Source organism: Aegilops tauschii, chromosome 3 (assembly GCF_002575655.3).
Source record: "Aegilops tauschii subsp. strangulata cultivar AL8/78 chromosome 3, Aet v6.0, whole genome shotgun sequence".
In the NCBI taxonomy this organism is placed as follows: Eukaryota; Viridiplantae; Streptophyta; class Magnoliopsida; order Poales; family Poaceae; genus Aegilops; species Aegilops tauschii.
The window spans coordinates 457,439,410-457,457,875 of NC_053037.3; the positions used below are offsets into that span (position 1 = coordinate 457,439,410).

Here is an 18,466-nt window from a genome sequence, read left to right on the forward strand (position 1 = left end):
TTACTTATCGCAGAAAGAAAGTAGTACCGAGTATTGCCTCTATCCCAAATAACTTGTTTTAGTTTTGTCTAGATACATCAATGGATGTGTCTAAACGCATTTTATTATTAGATTAGATAGATCCATATCTAGACAAGTGTAAAGACAAAAAATTGGAACCCAAAGTGGTAGTACAGAAATTGTGTCAATGGAGAAAAAAAGAGGCGGAAGAATCTAACAATATTTGTGTGATGCACCGGTAAGATTCCATAGTTGAATTTTGGACCCGTTCCGAACTTGGACCACGAAATTCCCCGTTCGGCACTCACTGTGTCGACATCGCCTTCACACAGGAGAACCGTATTCCTGACGCCTCGTCCTCTGCTGGCAAATTTGACAAATTTGACTTCTGAACGAAATCAAATCGCAGAATGAACTGCTCGTGAAACTATTTCACGCGCCTGACCTTTTTGTGTGACGCCCGACACGAAGGCGCCACACTACACTGTGCAACGCCTCACAGATAGGCGCTACACGCCTGGCCAGCGTTGCACCCCAGACTGCCTAAAAATTGCTAAGTCATTGTGCAGAGCCTAAGAGCTAGGCGCTGCACTGTATAGTGTGGCGCCTAGCTCTCAGGCGCTGCACTAGTGGTTGCACTGCAAAATGAAGCAACCATTAGTGCAACGCCTAGAAGCTAGGCGCTACATTGTATAGTGTGGCGCCTAGCTCTCAGGCGCTGCGCACTGACTTAGTAATTTTCGGATCACACGGGTGTGACGCTGGCCAGGCGTGTAGCGTCTATCTGTGAGGCGTTGCACAGTGTAGTGTGGCGCCTTCGTGTCCGGCGTCACACAAAAAGGTCAGCCGCGTGAAATAGTTTCACGGACAGTTCATTCTGTGATTTGATTTCATTCATAGGTCAAATTTGTCAATTTTGCCTCCTCTGCTAGATTTCCTTCCCGTAATTATTTCAGCAAGGAAAATATAACGCCGTGCATCGGGTGCGCGCACCCAACAAAAACAGAGGGAGCAAAGACCCCGAGCGGAAAAGGAGCGAGGGCCTCTCTCTCCATCCCGACCTCTCGTGGCCGCCGCGAAGAAAAGGTAGCCCCTCCGCCCCCGATCCCCTCTCGCCGCCCCTCCTTCGATTCCGTCAGATCGGCGCCAGTAACGCCGGGGTCCGATCCCGATCTGTCTCCGTCCCGACCTTCGCGTAATTTCCCCCCAATTCCGTTGTGGCCGTGTCTTGATTGGTCTTTTGTTTTGGTAGATCCGTGGCCCGGTGCCTGGCGGGCGCGTTGATTGCGGTAGGGCCTGTGCTGCGCGTAGATTTGTTGTGCGCCGGTGGCGATTCGTCCGTCGGTCTGTCGATTAGATGCGTGCCCGCTCAATCCGCTGGATCGTCAGCCTCGATCTGTTGCGTGACGTGATTCGTTAGGATCGTCTAGTCGCGGGCTATCTAGGCGAGGTATTTTGTTGTTCCTCTTAGCGCGTGTGTGTTGATGCAGGCTAAACGGTCTTGCTAGGTCCCAATCGACTGACATTTTCTCAAGGTTCCATCGATTCAGAAAAGTGCAACTCGTCACTACTTTTTTTTTCTGCGCGTGGAGAGCGTCGTTTCTAGCGTAGCCAGTGATCTGTTGTATGCGCAGATGGATTTGTGAACCTGTGGGATTCATCTGGTGGGATATGCCTTGCTTGTTAATGTAGTTTAGCAGCCTGATGTCTACAGATCGCTATCTGCTAATTCTAATTTTGATAACCACATTAATTTTTAATTCTTTGTTCCAGGATGAGTTTTATGCTAGTTTATTTATTTTTGCCAGCTTTGAAATAACTTGTTGTGTTGGTGTAATGGAACAAATATGTTAAGGTTACCACCCAATCATTACTTGACTGATGCTTTATGTTCTAGGTTACTTTGGAGGAATATATATGAGTCAGTAGTGAAGTTACTCAGTGCTTCGAGGCAATAAACCTGTTTTGTTTTACCTTGTTTATTTTTATGCTGCCAACTTATTGCAGTATGTGGTGAACAAAAACATGTTTAAACTCTAGAGTTAGTAACTTATTCTTCAGTCTCATAAATATGTAAATGAAAATCAAAGCAGGAGCTTATCATGGCTTCAAAACGTATCCTGAAGGAACTGAAGGACTTGCAGAAAGATCCTCCGACATCATGCAGTGCAGGTACGAGCCAGATCTATTATTCAGTTATGACTGTTAGCCACCTTGTGTGCATCTTAGCAGTGTTGATATATGCTGCGTTCATGTGAACTTACAACTTTGTGTATCGTAATTCACCTTCCATCTCTGGTGAAATTCCAGGGCTATGTCCATCAAGGCTAGCCTTTAGCAGGCTATTTGTTATGCACAGTGTCTACAAATATCCTTGCTGTCAATTTTTTCTTTGTGTGACTATAACTCCACTGGAACTATTTATGGCATCGGCCCATTGATAGAAATAGAATGTATTATATCCTTAAATGGAATTCATTCTGTTGAATTATAATATACAGTTTCATTCACTGTTCTTGACCTAAGAGAATGTATCACTATGGCAGTTGCTGTCTTGTCAGTGTCCTTTTTGCGGCTGACTAGCTAAATTGATGTTTTTATTTAAGAAAGGTATCTAGTAGCATATAGTCTTCCTGTGCTTTAAAGTATATTTCAACTTAGTAAGTGATGAACGGCCATCAACAACCACTGCAATTGACCATCAGTTCTTCTATAATCAGGATTATGTCGTGCTGCTGCTTAGTGCTTACTATTCCCTTGCTTGCACAGACGATTGTGTTAATTCATTATAGGTTTCTATTTATTTAGGTCCTTCTGGTGAGGATATGTTCCATTGGCAGGCAACCATTATGGGTCCTCCTGATAGTCCCTATGCTGGAGGTGTTTTCTTAGTGAATATCCATTTCCCCCCGGACTACCCCTTCAAGCCGCCGAAGGTTAGTGCTGAACAATGTTGAGCCAAACAAATTTCCTTGCATCTTTGTCAGCTTTATTGAAAGATGGATCTTGTCAAACTGTCAGTATGTCTCCCCTCTTCATGTTCCATTGATGTTTCAGTTTTAGCTCGTGTGATTTATGTTCATCTCTGCATTTGATATTAAGGATCAACTATATCTTGTTATATCTCGTTTGTTTACAGAAATCGTTATTATATCACCTCTTAATTTTAAAAGAAAAAAAATCTGTTGCTGAACCTATCTTTTCTTTTATCACCACATTATAGGTTCAACTTTGTTGGTCTACCTGTTGTTTTTAATCTTCCCTTTTCCTCCTTTGTGTTCTCAAGTATCTCTTCTTTCAGGTATCGTTCAAGACAAAGGTCTTCCATCCGAACATCAATAGCAATGGAAGCATATGCCTTGACATTCTGAAGGAGCAATGGAGTCCTGCTTTGACAATCTCTAAGGTGCTCTCACAACAATTCAGTCCTTTACACCTTTCGCTGATATGCTGTATATACATAGTAAACGAATTATTTACATGCCCTAGCAGTCTAGCACTCTTGATGAGCTACAGTTCTCTGCATTGCTTCACTACACCATTTATAATCTCAACTACATGTCTGATGTGATTTGGTGGACACTACAAAAAGTTTTAAATGTTTTGCCATCTGGTTCTAGAATGTAGCTGTGTGTCTTGTCATGACCTTTTGGCCGGAGTCTTAATTGTTTGTCCAAAACTCCAAATGCAGTCATTTGGTGTTACCTCATGTTGATGCTATCATATTGTTAGCAGATATTAAGCCCAGTTACTTCTTTTGGGCTCAAAATTGCAAACCGTCCTAATAAAAACTGTACAGTTGGGATAAAAACATCCGACAGCCCTCTCCTTGAGGTCTAGTAATCTACAGTTAACATTTGATGCATTGCATTTGCAGAATTTAGCTGCACTACTAACTCCCAGTAATGTTGTTTTCATCAGGTTCTGCTTTCAATCTGCTCGCTGCTTACCGACCCTAACCCGGACGACCCTCTCGTCCCCGAGATTGCCCACATGTACAAGACGGATCGGTCCAAGTATGAGACGACAGCCCGCAGCTGGACGCAGAAGTATGCCATGGGATGATACGAAGCCCATGCTCGTATCCACTGCTTGCATGCAGAAGATTGTGTCACTGTCCCGAGAAACTATCTCTGGGCCATTATTTTCTTTGATTACTTGTCGGTCGCGTGTGTCTCCCTGATCCATGTAGGATCGCGTCGTAGTCAAAACATCAACCTATCATTGCCAAAGTCCATAATGAAATTGACATATGCTTCTCGTTATAACTACGGTAGTGTTGGTTCTCCCATTCGCTATATGGTGCCTGTGGATGGAAATGTTTGTTCTGTGGCCAGTTGGCCACTTTGCGTGCTTTTGCTCAGTTGCACGCATATGTTCGTCTCCTCTCTGGTTATGTTACTGCTCTATTTTTTGGTACCGGATTGGCTGTAGGACTTGGCATCAGCAAAATGCTAGAATGATCCTGGTTCTGGTGCATCCATTTCATAAAACTTAGAAAAAAAAAGTCTTTGTAACTACCCCATGTACATTTTTCCATTAAGGTTGAACTAACTTTAGTTAAAAACTGTGCCACTTGTTTTGGAGTGGAGGGAGTAGTACCATTTGTGGATTGCATGAAAATGATGGGAACGCTAAGGGTTAAGTTCAAGCTTCAAAACTTGATCTGTAGCCCTTTTGACCTAGGTGGCAAGGTCACAAAGTTATACTCCCTCCTTCCCATATTAATTGATGCTTTATGGATGTATCTAGCATGACGCTGAAATGGACGTATCTTGTTGCATGGATGTATCTAGCATGACGCTGAGATGGATGTATCTTATGCTAGATATTCAGCATCAATTATTATGATCTGGATACATCCATTTGAGCGTTAATTATTATGAGACGGAGGGAGTATTATTTTATTTTTTGAAAACCTTTTTAAGTTTTTAATCAATATCTATGTGAATGATCTCCATTTGTAAAAAGATCAAAATTTAAGCGGACTCCGATTTGTCCGAATTCTACAAATCGGCTCTACCATGTCTGCGTTGGTAGCCTTGGAGTTTCTAAGACTTTTGGACCATAGGATTTCGGGTCATCAAACTCATATTTTCCTATACTTTTCATTCCATAGGAATCTCAACATGAGCCCACACCTCTTTTATTTTTCCCAAGAAAAGCCAATGTGCTTGCACTAAGAATTCGTGCATTTTTCTCCTATGCACCATCTAAAGGCAGCTCTTATAAAACCCCGGTGTTCTGAAATCCTGATCACTGATTTAAAATTCTGATCACTGATCAGTAGGCAAGGCATTCAGAGAGGTTCCGCTACGTGTCCTTACGTACATGATATTAGTGGGTAAGATGGAATTTCTGGTCATCGATTGGCCTATTAGCTCAGCTGGTTAGAGCGTCGTGCTAATAACGCGAAGGTCGCAGGTTCGAGACCTGCATGGGCCAATGTATTTTTTTTATTTCCGTGCGAAATTCTCGCTTTTTTTTTAATAAAAACTGCGAAATTCCTTTTTTTTTTACAACAGCGCTAAATTCTACTTTGCCCGCATGCACTTGCCGCTATTTTTCCTTCCTTTACAAGGTTGACATGTCTGCGTCTTGAACATAAGCAAAAACAAGTTACCGCCCTCTTGTACCTGAAATAATAGTTCACTGATCTGTGGATGATTGCCTTTTCACCTAGAATTCATGTGTTCTTAATGCTGACTTCTCCTAATAAGGGACGTACTGCCAACATTCATCATACAATATATGATGATTTATTTATTTATTGCTCTGAACAAGAGGCTATTTTATCATATATTTTTTGATTGCTTAGTTCAAGTGTTTGTTCAATCCAATTGCACAGATTTTTTTATTTTATTTTTTGCAAAAAATTGCACAGATTTCTGGCTGCTGTGTTGCTGTCGGAATCTGTTTCTTTATGTTAAATTGGTAACCTGGCTCAAATCGACGTTAAGGTTAGCCAAGGTTAGGCGAGAGGGAATAGTAATAGTTAAGTTAGCCAGGGTTTCGTAACACCCAATAAAGCGAACAACCATAATTGATAAGTTTAGAAGAACAAAATAAGTCAATTAACATATGGACCTTGGATCTCTCTTTCTCTATGTGGTAGATGGATTGAGCGGTGTGGAATGGGAAGTGGGTGGCGGCTCGCAATGATGAATACTGTGAGTGAGATGGAGGTGGTGAATGGTGATTTAAGCCGCTGAGGGGTATGGAAGAGAATATATAGAGTTCAAAAATTTGATACTCCCTCCGATTCAAATTAATTGATGCAACTTTAGTACCAAGTTATACTAAAACTGCATCAATTAAATTGGATTGGATGGAGTACTAAAAAAGTAACTAAGGCCGTAAACACCAGTAGTAAACTAGTGGAACTACTGAATCAATTCAAATAAATTTGAACGACCATGACAGTGTTCAGAAATCCAAAAAGTACCAATGGGAGAATGAGTGATGGTTCTGAACAAAAAAGGTAGCACCGTTTTTTGAGTGATGGTTCCGGACAAAAAAGGTAGCACGGTTTTTAGATGTTGATATTTTTTTCTACAAAGTTGGTCAAACTTTACAAAGTTTGACTTTGACCAAATCTTATATGCAGACTAAAAAGAAACGGAGGGACTAAAACAACTCAAAAGTATCGATAAAACTAATTTCTCGTTAGTATTGCATAAAATAGAGCAGTTACTAGAGTGAAAATATCTATAGAAAAGAGCTAAGTCGCAACTTAGAAGTTTCAAACGAAAAGAAGCGGATGTACCAAACTTATACCGTGATTTCAAGATAGCTCGGAAGTGCCGTTGAAAATGTTTGCTCAGAAGTGCTAACAGAAGGCTGGACAAAGTGGAATTTGAGGTCGGCAGTTCCGGAACAAACGAAATGGTGGTTCTGAACTGTTGAAACTCGGTTTAATATCTGAGTATGAATAACCCTAAGTAGCTTGGTAGTATCGGAAAAAATATTCGAAAGTACCAATGTTTAGAGAAACTCATACAAATGAATGGCTAGGAAGTGGATTTGGATAACTTTGGCTTAGAATCTGTTCTTGGAGTTCAAACCAGAGGACTTACTTGCGCCCTTGTCCATAGTACAATTGTCCTATATCCAATGTGAATCTTGGAATCACTGCAAGACCTAGGGCATGCTTGGTTGGCATACCGAATTAGCCACACTTTGCCACCACAAGTCAGACAAGTTTAACTGAGTTAGCCCCTTGGATCCCACATGTCATTGTCTCAGGAAAGTGATAAAAGTTCATCAGAAGTACAGAGCACCCCAAACATAATAGAAAAATACATTCAAGTCCCTTTACCACCGAATGACCACTTCGTCGCCAGGACGAGCCGCCGTCACCACTCCCATATCGGAGCCGACTTAACCTTGTCGATAACATCTGGGAAGTCTTTATGCACGTGCCCCTAAGGACCAATACCCTAGAGTCATAATCCTCGTTGTTGAACCCTTGAATCGATTTGAAAAACATGACACCAGATCTCGCCGTGCGTACGCATGACGAGAGACCGTAACCTCATCGCCCCGAGGAGCTAGCAGGAATCTATGTTGGAGATCCTTCTAATTTGTCCAGACGGACGAACTTTAGGAGGATCGAAGCCCGAAAGACTGACTCGAAGAAGAGGCGTCGCCACTACGAGGACTGAAACCCTAAACTATCAACTAGCTGGAGTCGGAGCCAGGTCACTAGGGTTTCCCTCTCCGCCACCGGTCTCTTGAGCGGCACCCGGAGGGGAGGCGAATCCGCAAGCTCACGGCGGATATCAATGGGAGGAAGGCTTTACGGTTGTCGCTTTGCGAGAGGGGAAAGAAAGATGCGTGGCACCAATTTTGATCGCTTAACCTTAGGCATGGGTGGCAAATAGTGGCAACTTAATTCAGTATATGAACCAAACACGCCCCTGGAAAATACATATTAAGAGCATGATGAGGACAACAACTAGATAATTTGTTTGCGGGGCCACCAATGATATTGCACTTGTAACGAAACCCGATACACAATAAGATCACATGCTATACCTGAAATAAGTTCAATGAAGCACTACTCAGTTCAATGGTTTTGTCATGTGGTTGGGGGGGGGTCCAAGAATCTTTGATTTTTCTTCCAATTGGGCTAAACATGTTCATAAGCTCAGTATAATTATTATCACCAAAACCCACATAGGGACTAACATGTACTTTCAAGTATAAATTAGTAAAGGTAGAAGACATCACAGACGAGGTGAGACCATGGTATCAAGTCTTGCTATCTTTAAATTTTTTAGAAAATAGTTTGGACTCGAACCTATATGGCCATTCTAATTTAGGGTCAAGTCCTATTGTCGGCTAGCCCCTAATAGGGTTATTATCTTATACAAGAGGTGTGTTGATGATGTGGCAGGTAGGTCTCGTGCGACGGCTGTGTGGGGTGGAGAGGCAGGTTGCAAGGGATTTAAGGGTGGTGGCAAGCGCGGGTGGTGGTGAACAGGTGGGCTGAACCTGTCAATGAACATGTGGGGTATGGCCAGCGGGGGAAAGGGCATGGATGTTGCTGGACTAGGGCGGGCCAAAAGCAAGTTGCAGATGACTCGGAGTGATGGGGGTCATCGGTGGTGGCGGTGGTGGGTGGCTAGTACGATGAAAGAGAATTTGACGAGACTTGTCATTTTTAGAGTAAACTTTGTCCAAAGGGGTATGGTTTGAAGGATGAAAAGCTAAACCTTTGGGGAAATAAAGGTATAGGGGAAAACTTAGGTAGGTCTTAATTCTATTTTTTTGAAGGGATTAAAAAAATTAGGGGAAGAACTGGATATGGTCTAGGCATGATGGTTACGAAAGCAAAATGCCCTTTAGCGTGGGACTAAGTTTATACTCCCAAAAGTGTAGGTGGTCTTGACATTAAGAACATAAATGTGCAAAATATTTTCCTATTACTGAAATTTGCCTACAAATTCATTCATGCACCACCCCTGCCCTCGAAAAGTTTGGTCCTCCACCAATCTCCCTATCCTGTGAGCTCAGAGAACAGTGCCTCCTACGTAGGTAGGATAGTTCACAGAACCTTGCCACCCTTAGATAGATCACACAATGCTTAGTCATGATTGCCCCACCTTCTTTTGGTTAGATCTATGGTTGCTTCAGGAACCTCTTGCCATTGCTTTCCTTGCTACTTTCTAACACCACATAAAGCCCAATGCATTCGTAGCTATTATATTCCATGGTGGGATCGACCATTCCTTGCGTAGCCGGCTAACCGTGGATGCGGCTTTGAAACTATACTCTTTGCATATTCTTGTGTTGCAGGTGAACCTACAAGATGCGGCTGATGTCCGTACAATTCTTGGGTGAGGGCTCTTTACAACCAAAGGAGCTTATGCAGCATTACAGAATCAAATGATCCTCCAAGAGCTTCCCCGCAGATGGGATGCTAAAGTGTCGGCTTGAATCAAAATCTTTGGCTGGCTAATGCACATGGATCGCATCAACACACGCCAAACCTTAAGAAGAAAACGATTATTGACGATGAATCATGCCCCCATCTGCAACAACTTCTAGGAATATCGAGATTACCTCTTTTTCAAATGTAGCTTCGCACTGGTTTGGGAAAAAGATCAATATCACGCCTAATTACAAGACCATTGGTTCACCATGGGCTTCATCTCTGACACCGTAGTTGCCAACCTTTGTCAAACTGATCGAGTTACTCACAATGGTGTGAAAGATTTGGGATTCTCCATATGCTAAGATTTTCCCCAATGAGAACCTGCCCACTAATGTTGTAACAGTCAATATTGTAACAGACTTAACTCTATGGACAAATCAGCTTCAGAAGCCAGAACAAAAGATCACGCCTGGATGTGGCGTGATTTCTGCCGCATTAAGCAAAGCCTTTGAAATACCCTGTCCGTCTCATAATATAAAAGCGTTTTTAACACTAATCAAAACCGTTATTATATTATACTCCCTCTGTTCCAAAATAGATGACCCAACTTTATACTAAATTTAGTATAAAGTTGGATCATCTATTTTGAAACGAAGGGAGCAGGACGAAGGGAGTACAATTCAGGTGGGTAACACAAACGTGGGAGCGCGCCCGAAAGTGCAAGTAAAGTCTACGAAATATCATTGCTATGTCCGTCCTCCGTATGAACCATGCACACATTTTCAGTTTCCACGAGTAGAGTAGAGAGCGCGTCGGAACCGTGGGAACGCGTAGAGCATGCATGACGCGGCCTCAACCCTCACGAGCCTGACCATTTTCACGACGCTGGTTAGTGAATTAATTAACGCGGGCGGCAGCCTGATCATGATCCCGGTCCTGGTCCTCCCTTTGACGTCAATGCATAGCTGCGAACAAGTATGGGTGGACACCTCGAAATGCTCCACAGCTTACACGTAATAATAAAATAACGCCAGAAAGGGCTAATCCTGGTCATCCTTTCAGAACAGCTCAAGCTAAAAGCAACTGGACTTGGCAAATCCGGTCCTCAAACACCCGCGGACGCGTTTGGTACTGACTGACCATCTTTCAAATGTTACGCCGCACATGCACATATCATAAATTTCGATCCTCAAATCCATGTAATCTATGCTCATACGGTACAAACTGTTCAAATGCCCAAATTTGAAACAAAGCAAAGCAAATCATAGTTCAACAAACTGGACATGGCAAAATGAAATCAATGTCCGAGCGTGACAGATGGCCTCGGATCACTGGTTGGGCGCGTGCTCCGAGTGGAATGTGTCATGGCCGTCCTGCTCCGCCTGCATCCGGGCTGCCTCCTCCGCCTGCATCCGTGCCGCAGCCGCCCTCGCCGCCTTGTACTTCCTACGGTCGTTGATCTCCATCTTCTTGTCCACAAGCCACTTCTTCGAATGCTCATCATAGAGGGTCTCGTCCGCCAACATAATCCTCGCATCTTCCGCGTCCCGTGCGAGTTGCAACCTCTCCTTCTCAAGCTCTATGTCGCCACATGTCTTGGCCTTTTCGAGCTCCCATTTGATCGCCGCTTGTTGCTTCTCCAACTCGATCTTCTCCCTCTCAATTTCCAACTTCTTCTCCGCTCTCTTCCGGTCCCACTCCATTCTTTCCTTTTGCGCATTCAATATGAGCTTGTACCTCTCCTCCTTCTTGTTCTCCCTCATCGAAAAAATGCCCGTCTGTCGGGGATATACCCCGCGGTATGACCCGGCCGGAAGTATGACCCGGCCGGACTTGGCATTTCACCGATGACCCGGCCGGACTCATGGGTCTGGCGGCTCATTGGTCAAACAGCTCATGGACCAGATGACTCACTGGAGACCCGGCGGGCGGATCAGACGGACGCCACGGCCCAAGGCCCAGCAGGCTGGCTTATACTCCGGTGGGCCGGCTTAAGATGAAAGGTGTGAGGATTATTTCCTTTACAAGGAAGCAAGACCCGGACTTGTATTCAACTTATAAAGAAAGATAGACTAGTCCTAATCCTACTAGGACTCCGCATGTAACCCGCCCCTCTAACTTATATAAGGAGGGGCAGGGCACCTCAAGAGGGACAAGTAACAAGAAACAATCTCTAGGGCTAGACACCGAGAGCCGGTTCCCGGCGACTCTCCCGTGATCATAATGAGACCTAGCCTCAAACAACATCTAGGGTTGTTACCGGATGATGTTTCCCGGGGCCCGAAGCTGTCTAAATCCTTGTCTTGTGTTGCGTCTCTCGATTTCGCTCAACCCCTCTCAAGCTACCACATAGTTGCGTTGACCTCGCGACTAAGTCCTGGCACTAAGGACATCTGCCGTGACAATTCCACGACAGTTGGCGCCCACCGTGGGGCTCGCGCACGGTAGTGTTGAGTTCTTGGAGGGATCTCCCTAGGGATCGAGGAGTTTGCAATTTTCCAGAGGAAGTTTTACAATCCATGAGATCAAGGTCGATGAAGAAAGCTAGGGTTGCGCCATGAGCCGCCGCCTTTGCAAGTTGAATCCGAAGACCAATCAATATCTGTGATCGCCGCACCGCAAGTCCGAAAATAGCCGCGATCTGTACAATTATGCTGCCATGTACTTTTCGCCGGCTGAAGTTTTGAAGCGACAGCGACGCAGCAATACGCCAGAAGATTTGATAGATCACTGTTGTTACTAAATTGCGGGAAGGAACCTGAGGCGATCTGCTATGTCGTTGCAAGTAGTACTACAGTGCTGGCTATGGTGTCACCTGAAGCCAAATCCGTTTTTGCTTTTGTCAACTCAGATTGCGACATGCATACAAGGAATCTATCAGGAGGTTAATTCAAGAATTAAGGAAGAAAAAGCTACTACGTGGGATTAGCATGTGAAAAAGAAGAAGAAAAAAAGTGGGGCATCACGACCCAGAGGAAGTCACAGATTGACCGAAACAGGCCACGACTTGGAGGAGGAAAAACCGCCAGTCTGCACCGCCCGTCGGAGCAGCTCGCTTCCCCTTCTGAGTCGCCTTGGGCCCTGACTCCGCTTCTGAGTCGTCGACCTCTGCGCCCGCAATCTCCGCGGACGGGCGGTTCTGGCTTCCGCCGGGTCACCGTTGCCGCTGCACCAGACCGTTGCCGCCGTGAAGCTACCCCAGCCTCTACCATTGCCTCGCTGCTCCTCCATTGAGGCCTCGTCTTCAAATCGCCATTATCTCTGCGATGAGCCACTGTGCGCTAAGTCGCCCCTGCCGCAAGTCGGCCCTGCCTCGCCGACCTCCGCCTGCGCCACCGGCGAGTCACCTCGAGCTGCCACTGCGGCCAGGGACTCGCCTCAAGTCGCCACTGCCCACCTCGAGCAGACATCGTCGCTGCGTTTCCTTGGCCGGCCTCCGCTGTTGGTTCTTGTGCTGCAAGTCGCTGTTCGGCTTCCAAGCCGCCGCCTCCTGCGGCCGTCCTTGACCCGGCCTACCTGCAGTGCCCCGCCTTCACCTACCAGGTCTCGGCCTTTTCTTCAAGACGCCGCCGTCGGCCTGCGCGGACGGTTTAGCCCATGTGAAAAAAGGACGAAAAGATGGGCAGGGTGCTGTTGTTACTTTACCAATTAAAACAATGAGGAGATAAAATCTGCCCAGAGTCACGTCAAAGATGCCAGGCAATTTGACCTAGCACTGGGTTGCTGGATGTTGACCATAATTCCAACTGTGGATTTATCTGCACGTTGAAACTTGGTCTGCTCCGTCTCTGTCTGTCTGACAAAAAATGCGAGGTGATATCCATCCAAGTTTATTTTATTAAACATAATTTTTTCATCAAAGAACAATTACTTTGGTCTGTATATTTTTATGTGCAGCAAAGGTGGTGTCATGTTGTGCCTATGAAGTGTACGTCAGCATCATCACGCACCGGCGTCTGCGCCCGCTTACTGATGGAACAGGTGTGCGCAAGTCGCCGCCCGTGCAGCTTAATTTACATCAACCCGCCGGAGCCGCGTTGAGCCGCCCTTGCCGTTTTGAGCCGCCGGGGTTATATTAAGTCGCCGGTCTGCCTGAGCCGCCGGAACTATATTGAGTCGCTGGTCTGCCTGAGCCACCTCTGTCGCGATAAACGGATCATCCGTCGTCCAAACAAATCAGGTGATATCCATCCAATTTTGATTTATTAGCACATGTTGTTTTTGTCAAAGAACAAGTTTATCTTTGCCTTGGTCTGCAATATTGTTTATGCAGGGCAATTATTTATGACAAAAAATGATATTATACCGCGGAGATGGAGGCACGCCAACATCTTTTGGCACATGGTGGTTGTCGTTACTCAACGAACTCCCGCACCGGCTTACAACGCCGTGGCCGTCTCTTGCGACCACGCCGGCTTACAACAAGGAGGACAACTCACACGTCTGCGACCGGCTTACAATGTGACGGACAACTTACCCGTCCGCCCCGCGGCCGACTCGGCGTCCGCGTCACTTACCGCTCCTGCGATTGACTCGCCCGACCGCACCGACTTACAATGCCGCGGCCGGCTCATCTGTCTGCTCCCGCGGCCGACTCGGCCGTGATTGGTTTCAGCTTCACCGTGATGATCATCAACTCCGCGGTGGATAATTTCTGGCCTGACATATCAGGTGAAATTAATCCAGTAAATTTTTATATATTATATATGTTTTCTTCAAAAAGAGCAATTACTCTGGATTGCGAGGTTTTTGATACAGGACAATTGTTCACTATATCAACACAACGTGGTTGACTCGCTCATCCGCGCGGCTTACCGCGCCGGCGAACGATTCGCCCGTCCGGACCGGCTTACAACACCACGGCCGGCTCATCTGTCTGTGCCGCCTCTGATGCAATGGTCGTCTTTACCATCCGTCTCTCGCGGGTTGGTCTATATAAACACACTGGGCCGCACCTGTATGCATGAGCTGTTTATTGAATATGAGCGAGTCACTGCTTGGGAAGCCCGGTTTTCTTCCAACAAATTGGAGGCGAATTATCATGTATTATCAGCCGCCGTCTGCACTGGATGGTTCAATGGGCAGGCGCACAAGTCGCTGCCACTACAGTTTGGTTAACTTCAAAACATCCAGTTGGAAGGAACCATTGGCCGAGTTGCTGACACGGCTCATACGGGATCATTTATAACCCGCCGCAGTCACTTCAACCTTCTGTGGATTCACATCGCGCTATCAACACCAATAATATACACCTTATGCTATGGTCAATATGGAGAATCTCAAAGCCAACTCCTCGAGTCGTCTTGAGACTCGGGGGCTACAATGATATGACTCGGCAGCATTGGTCGGTTTCAATGCATTCAAGAACTCCGGGTCATTGGAGGGAAAAATAATTCGGTCCCGGAGGCTACCGCCATATTGGTGAAAAGTTTAAAGGCCGTCAGAAAATTTCCGGCTTAAAAAGAAGGATTCCGGTTTAGATCCGGCTCAAGAGACTTGACATCTCCCACAAAGCACCGAAGCTCTTAAATATCCGGTTTAAAATCCGGTTCAAGGGAAATTTATCTGCCACAAAGTTTTGAAGCTCTCAAATCCGGTTCAAGGTAAATTTGTTTATCACAAAACTTTGAAACTCTCAATATCCGGTTTAAGAATTTCCGGTTCAAAAAGAATTTATCTCTCGCAAAGTTCAAATTCTCAGGAAAAATTAAAGGGACGAAAGAGAGTCGGTTACAAAGCACAACTCAAACATAGGTACCCTGATTTAATGGCCATTGGGAGCTGATCGTATTCGAATTTAGCTTAACCCTTTTGGTGTGACCCTGATCGTATTCAAATCAGAGTCGTTAAATATTCTCATGATCACTAGGGGGCTTCCTGTTCAAACATAGGTCGTATTCGAACCAAAGAGAACATAGCTGTCGGTACCCTTTTGATTGGCACACTGCCGAGCTCACTAGGGGGCTTCTTGCTCGTATTCGAATCATAGCTCAACCCCTTTTGGGAACCGACGTGGATCGTATTCGAATCAGCGTCGTTAAACAACTCTCAAGGTCATTTGGGGGCTTCCTGTTCAAACATAGGTCGTATTCGAACCAAAGAGAACATAGCTGTCGGTACCCTCTTGATCGGCAACGCCAAAGCCACTGGGGGCTATATGATCATATTCGAATATTAGCTTAACCCCTTTGGGACGGTTTTCTGATCGTATTCGAATCAGAAGCCTCAAAATTTTTGAAGTCTCTTTTTCCAAACAATTTTTGGATTTTATTTGAAGCTCTTTTTCATATCTAAAGTGTATATGAGTGGTTGTTATTTAACCCGACTTGATTTTCAATGATAAATCGCCAGCTTCTGACAATCATCATCTATGTGGAAGCATTGGCTTCTAAGGATTGGGTTATCACCCTTACTGCACAGGTCATGTATGTTGGGGAACGTAGCAGAAATTCAAAATTTTCTACACATCACCAAGATCAATCTATGGAGTAATCTAGCAACGAGGGGAAGGGGAGTGCATCTACATACCCTTTTAGATCGTGATGCGGAAGCGTTGCAAGAACGCGGATGAAGGAGTCGTACTCGTAGCGATTCAGATCGCGGTTGATTCCGATCTAAGCGCCGAACCACGGCGCCTCCGCGTTCAACACACGTGCAGCCCGGTGACGTCTCCCACGCCTTGATCCAGCAAGGAGAGAGGGAGAGGTTGGGGAAGACTCCATCCAGCAGCAGCACAACGGCGTGGTGGTGATGGAGGAGCGTGGCAATCCTGCAGGGCTTCGCCAAGCACCGCGGGAGATGAGGAGGACATGGAAGAGGGAGAGGGCTGCGCCAGAACTTCGGTGCGGCAGCCCTCCCACCCCCCACATATATATAGGGGCAAGGGAGAGGGGGGCCGGCCCCCTCAGATCCAATCTGAGGAGGGGGCGGCGGCCAGGGGGATTGCCTTGCCCCCCAAGGCAAGGGGGCGCCTCCCCTTAGGGTTCCCCCAAACCCCCAGGCGCATGGGCCCTGGGAGGGAAGGCGCCCAGCCCACTAAGGGGCTGGTCCCTCTCCACATACAGCCCATAGGGCCCTTCGGGGCTGGTGGCCCCTCCCGGTGGACCCCCGGAACCCTCCGGTGGTGCCGGTACATTACCGGTGACGCCCGAAACTCTTCCGGTGGCCAAAACGGGACTTCCCATATATAAATCTTTACCTCCGGACCATTCCGGAACTCCTCGTGACGTCCGGGATCTCATCCGGGACTCCGAACAACATTCGGTAACCACGTATATCTATTCCCTATAACCCTAGCGTCATCGAACCTTAAGTGTGTAGACCCTACGGGTTCGGGAACCATGCAGACATGACCGAGACGTTCTCTGGCCAATAACCAACAGCGGGATCTGGATACCCATGTTGGCTCCCACATGTTCCACGATGATCTCATCGGATGAACCACGATGTCGGGGATTCAATCAATCTCGTATACAATTCCCTTTGTCTACCGGTATGGTACTTGCCCGAGATTCGATCGTCGGTATCCCGATACCTTGTTCAATCTCGTTACCGGCAAGTCTCTTTACTCGTTTCGTAACACATCATCCCGTGATCAACTCCTTGGTCACATTGTGCACATTATGACGATGTCCTACCGAGAGGGCCCAGAGATACCTCTCGGTTTACACGGAGTGACAAATCCCAGTCTCGATTCGTGCCAACCCAACAGACACTTTCGGAGATACCTGTAGTGCACCTTTATGGCCACCCAGTTACGTTGTGACGTTTGGTACACCCAAAGTATTCCTACGGTATCCGGGAGTTGCACAATCTCATGGTCTAAGGAAATGATACTTGACATTAGAAAAGCTCTTAGCAAACGAACTACACGATCTTGTGCTAGGATTAGGATTGGGTCTTGTCCATCACATCATTCTCCTAATGATGTGATCCCTTTATCAACGACATCCAATGTCCATGGTCAGGAAACCGTAACCATCTATTGATCAACAAGCTAGTCAACTAGAGGCTTACTAGGGACATGGTGTTGTCTATGTATCCACACATGTATCTGAGTTTCCTATTAATACAATTTTAGCATGGATAATAAACGATTATCATGAACAAGGAAATATAATAATAACCATTTTATTATTGCCTCTAGGGCATATTTACAACAGTCTCCCACTTGCACTAGAGTCAATAATCTAGTTCACATCGCCATGTGATTAACACTCAAAGTTCACATCGCCATGTGACTAATACCCAAGAGTTTACTAGAGTCAATAATCTAGTTCACATCACCATGTGATTAACACTCAATGAGTTCTAGGGTTTGATCATGTTATGCTTACGAGAGAGGTTTTAGTCAACGGGTCTGCAACATTCAGATCCGTGTGTGCTTTACAAATCTCTATGTCATCTTGTAGATGCAGCTACCACGCGCTACTTGGAGCTATTCCAAATAACTGCTCTACTATACGAATCCGGTTCACTACTCAGAGTCATCCGGATTAGTGTCAAAGTTTGCATCGACGTAACCCTTTACGACGAACCCCCTTTCCACCTCCATAATCAAGAAAATTCCTTAGTCCACTAGATACTAAGGATAAGTTCGACCACTGTCATGTGATCCCTTCCTGGATCACTATTGTACCCCTTGACTAACTCATGGCAAGGCACACTTCAGGTGCGGTACACAGCATAGCATATTGTAGAGCCTACGTCTAAAGCATAGGGGACGACCTTCGTCCTTTCTCTTTCTTCTGCCGTGGTCAGGTCTTGAGTCTTACTCAATACTCACACCTTGTAACACAGCCAAGAACTCCTTCTTTGCTGATCTATTTTGAACTCCTTCAAAATCTTGTCACGGTATGTATTCATTTGAAAGTACTATTAAGCGTTTTTGATCTATCCTTATAGATCTTGATGCTCAATGTTCAAGTAGCTTAATCCAGGTTTTCCATTAAAAACACTTTTCAAATAACCCTGGATGCTTTCTAGAAATTCTACATCATTTCTGATCAACAATATGTCAACAACATATACTCATCAGAAATTCTATAGTGCTCCCACTCACTTCTTTGGAAATACAAGTTTCTCATA

The 18,466-nt window shown here is 45.6% G+C and overlaps 1 protein-coding gene and 1 non-coding gene across 2 annotated transcripts; both read left to right on the plus strand.

Moving 5' to 3' along the window:
• Window positions 1-927: 927 nt before the first annotated feature.
• On the plus strand, window positions 928-4,268 carry LOC109762359 (ubiquitin-conjugating enzyme E2-17 kDa). Its single transcript, XM_020321211.4, has 5 exons — window positions 928-1,086; window positions 2,094-2,172; window positions 2,809-2,936; window positions 3,302-3,406; window positions 3,922-4,268. The coding sequence occupies exons 2-5, from the start codon at window positions 2,103-2,105 to the stop codon at window positions 4,063-4,065; spliced, it is 447 nt and encodes a 148-aa protein (XP_020176800.1). The 5' UTR covers window positions 928-1,086; window positions 2,094-2,102; the 3' UTR covers window positions 4,066-4,268.
• A 1,103-nt stretch (window positions 4,269-5,371) lies between these two features.
• TRNAI-AAU (transfer RNA isoleucine (anticodon AAU)) lies at window positions 5,372-5,445 on the plus strand. The gene has a single exon. It is a non-coding gene; the product is annotated as a tRNA-Ile (tRNA).
• The last annotated feature ends 13,021 nt before the right edge of the window (window positions 5,446-18,466 follow it).

Excerpts from the sequence above, each read along its gene's own strand:
- LOC109762359 (XM_020321211.4), top strand. The coding sequence starts at position 2,103 with ATGGCTTCAAAACGTATCCTGAAGGAACTGAAGGACTTGCAGAAAGAT. Across the intron at positions 2,173-2,808 it reads TCCGACATCATGCAGTGCAG|GTCCTTCTGGTGAGGATATG; the intron begins GTACGAGCCAGA and ends CTATTTATTTAG. Across the intron at positions 3,407-3,921 it reads CTGCTTTGACAATCTCTAAG|GTTCTGCTTTCAATCTGCTC; the intron begins GTGCTCTCACAA and ends TGTTTTCATCAG.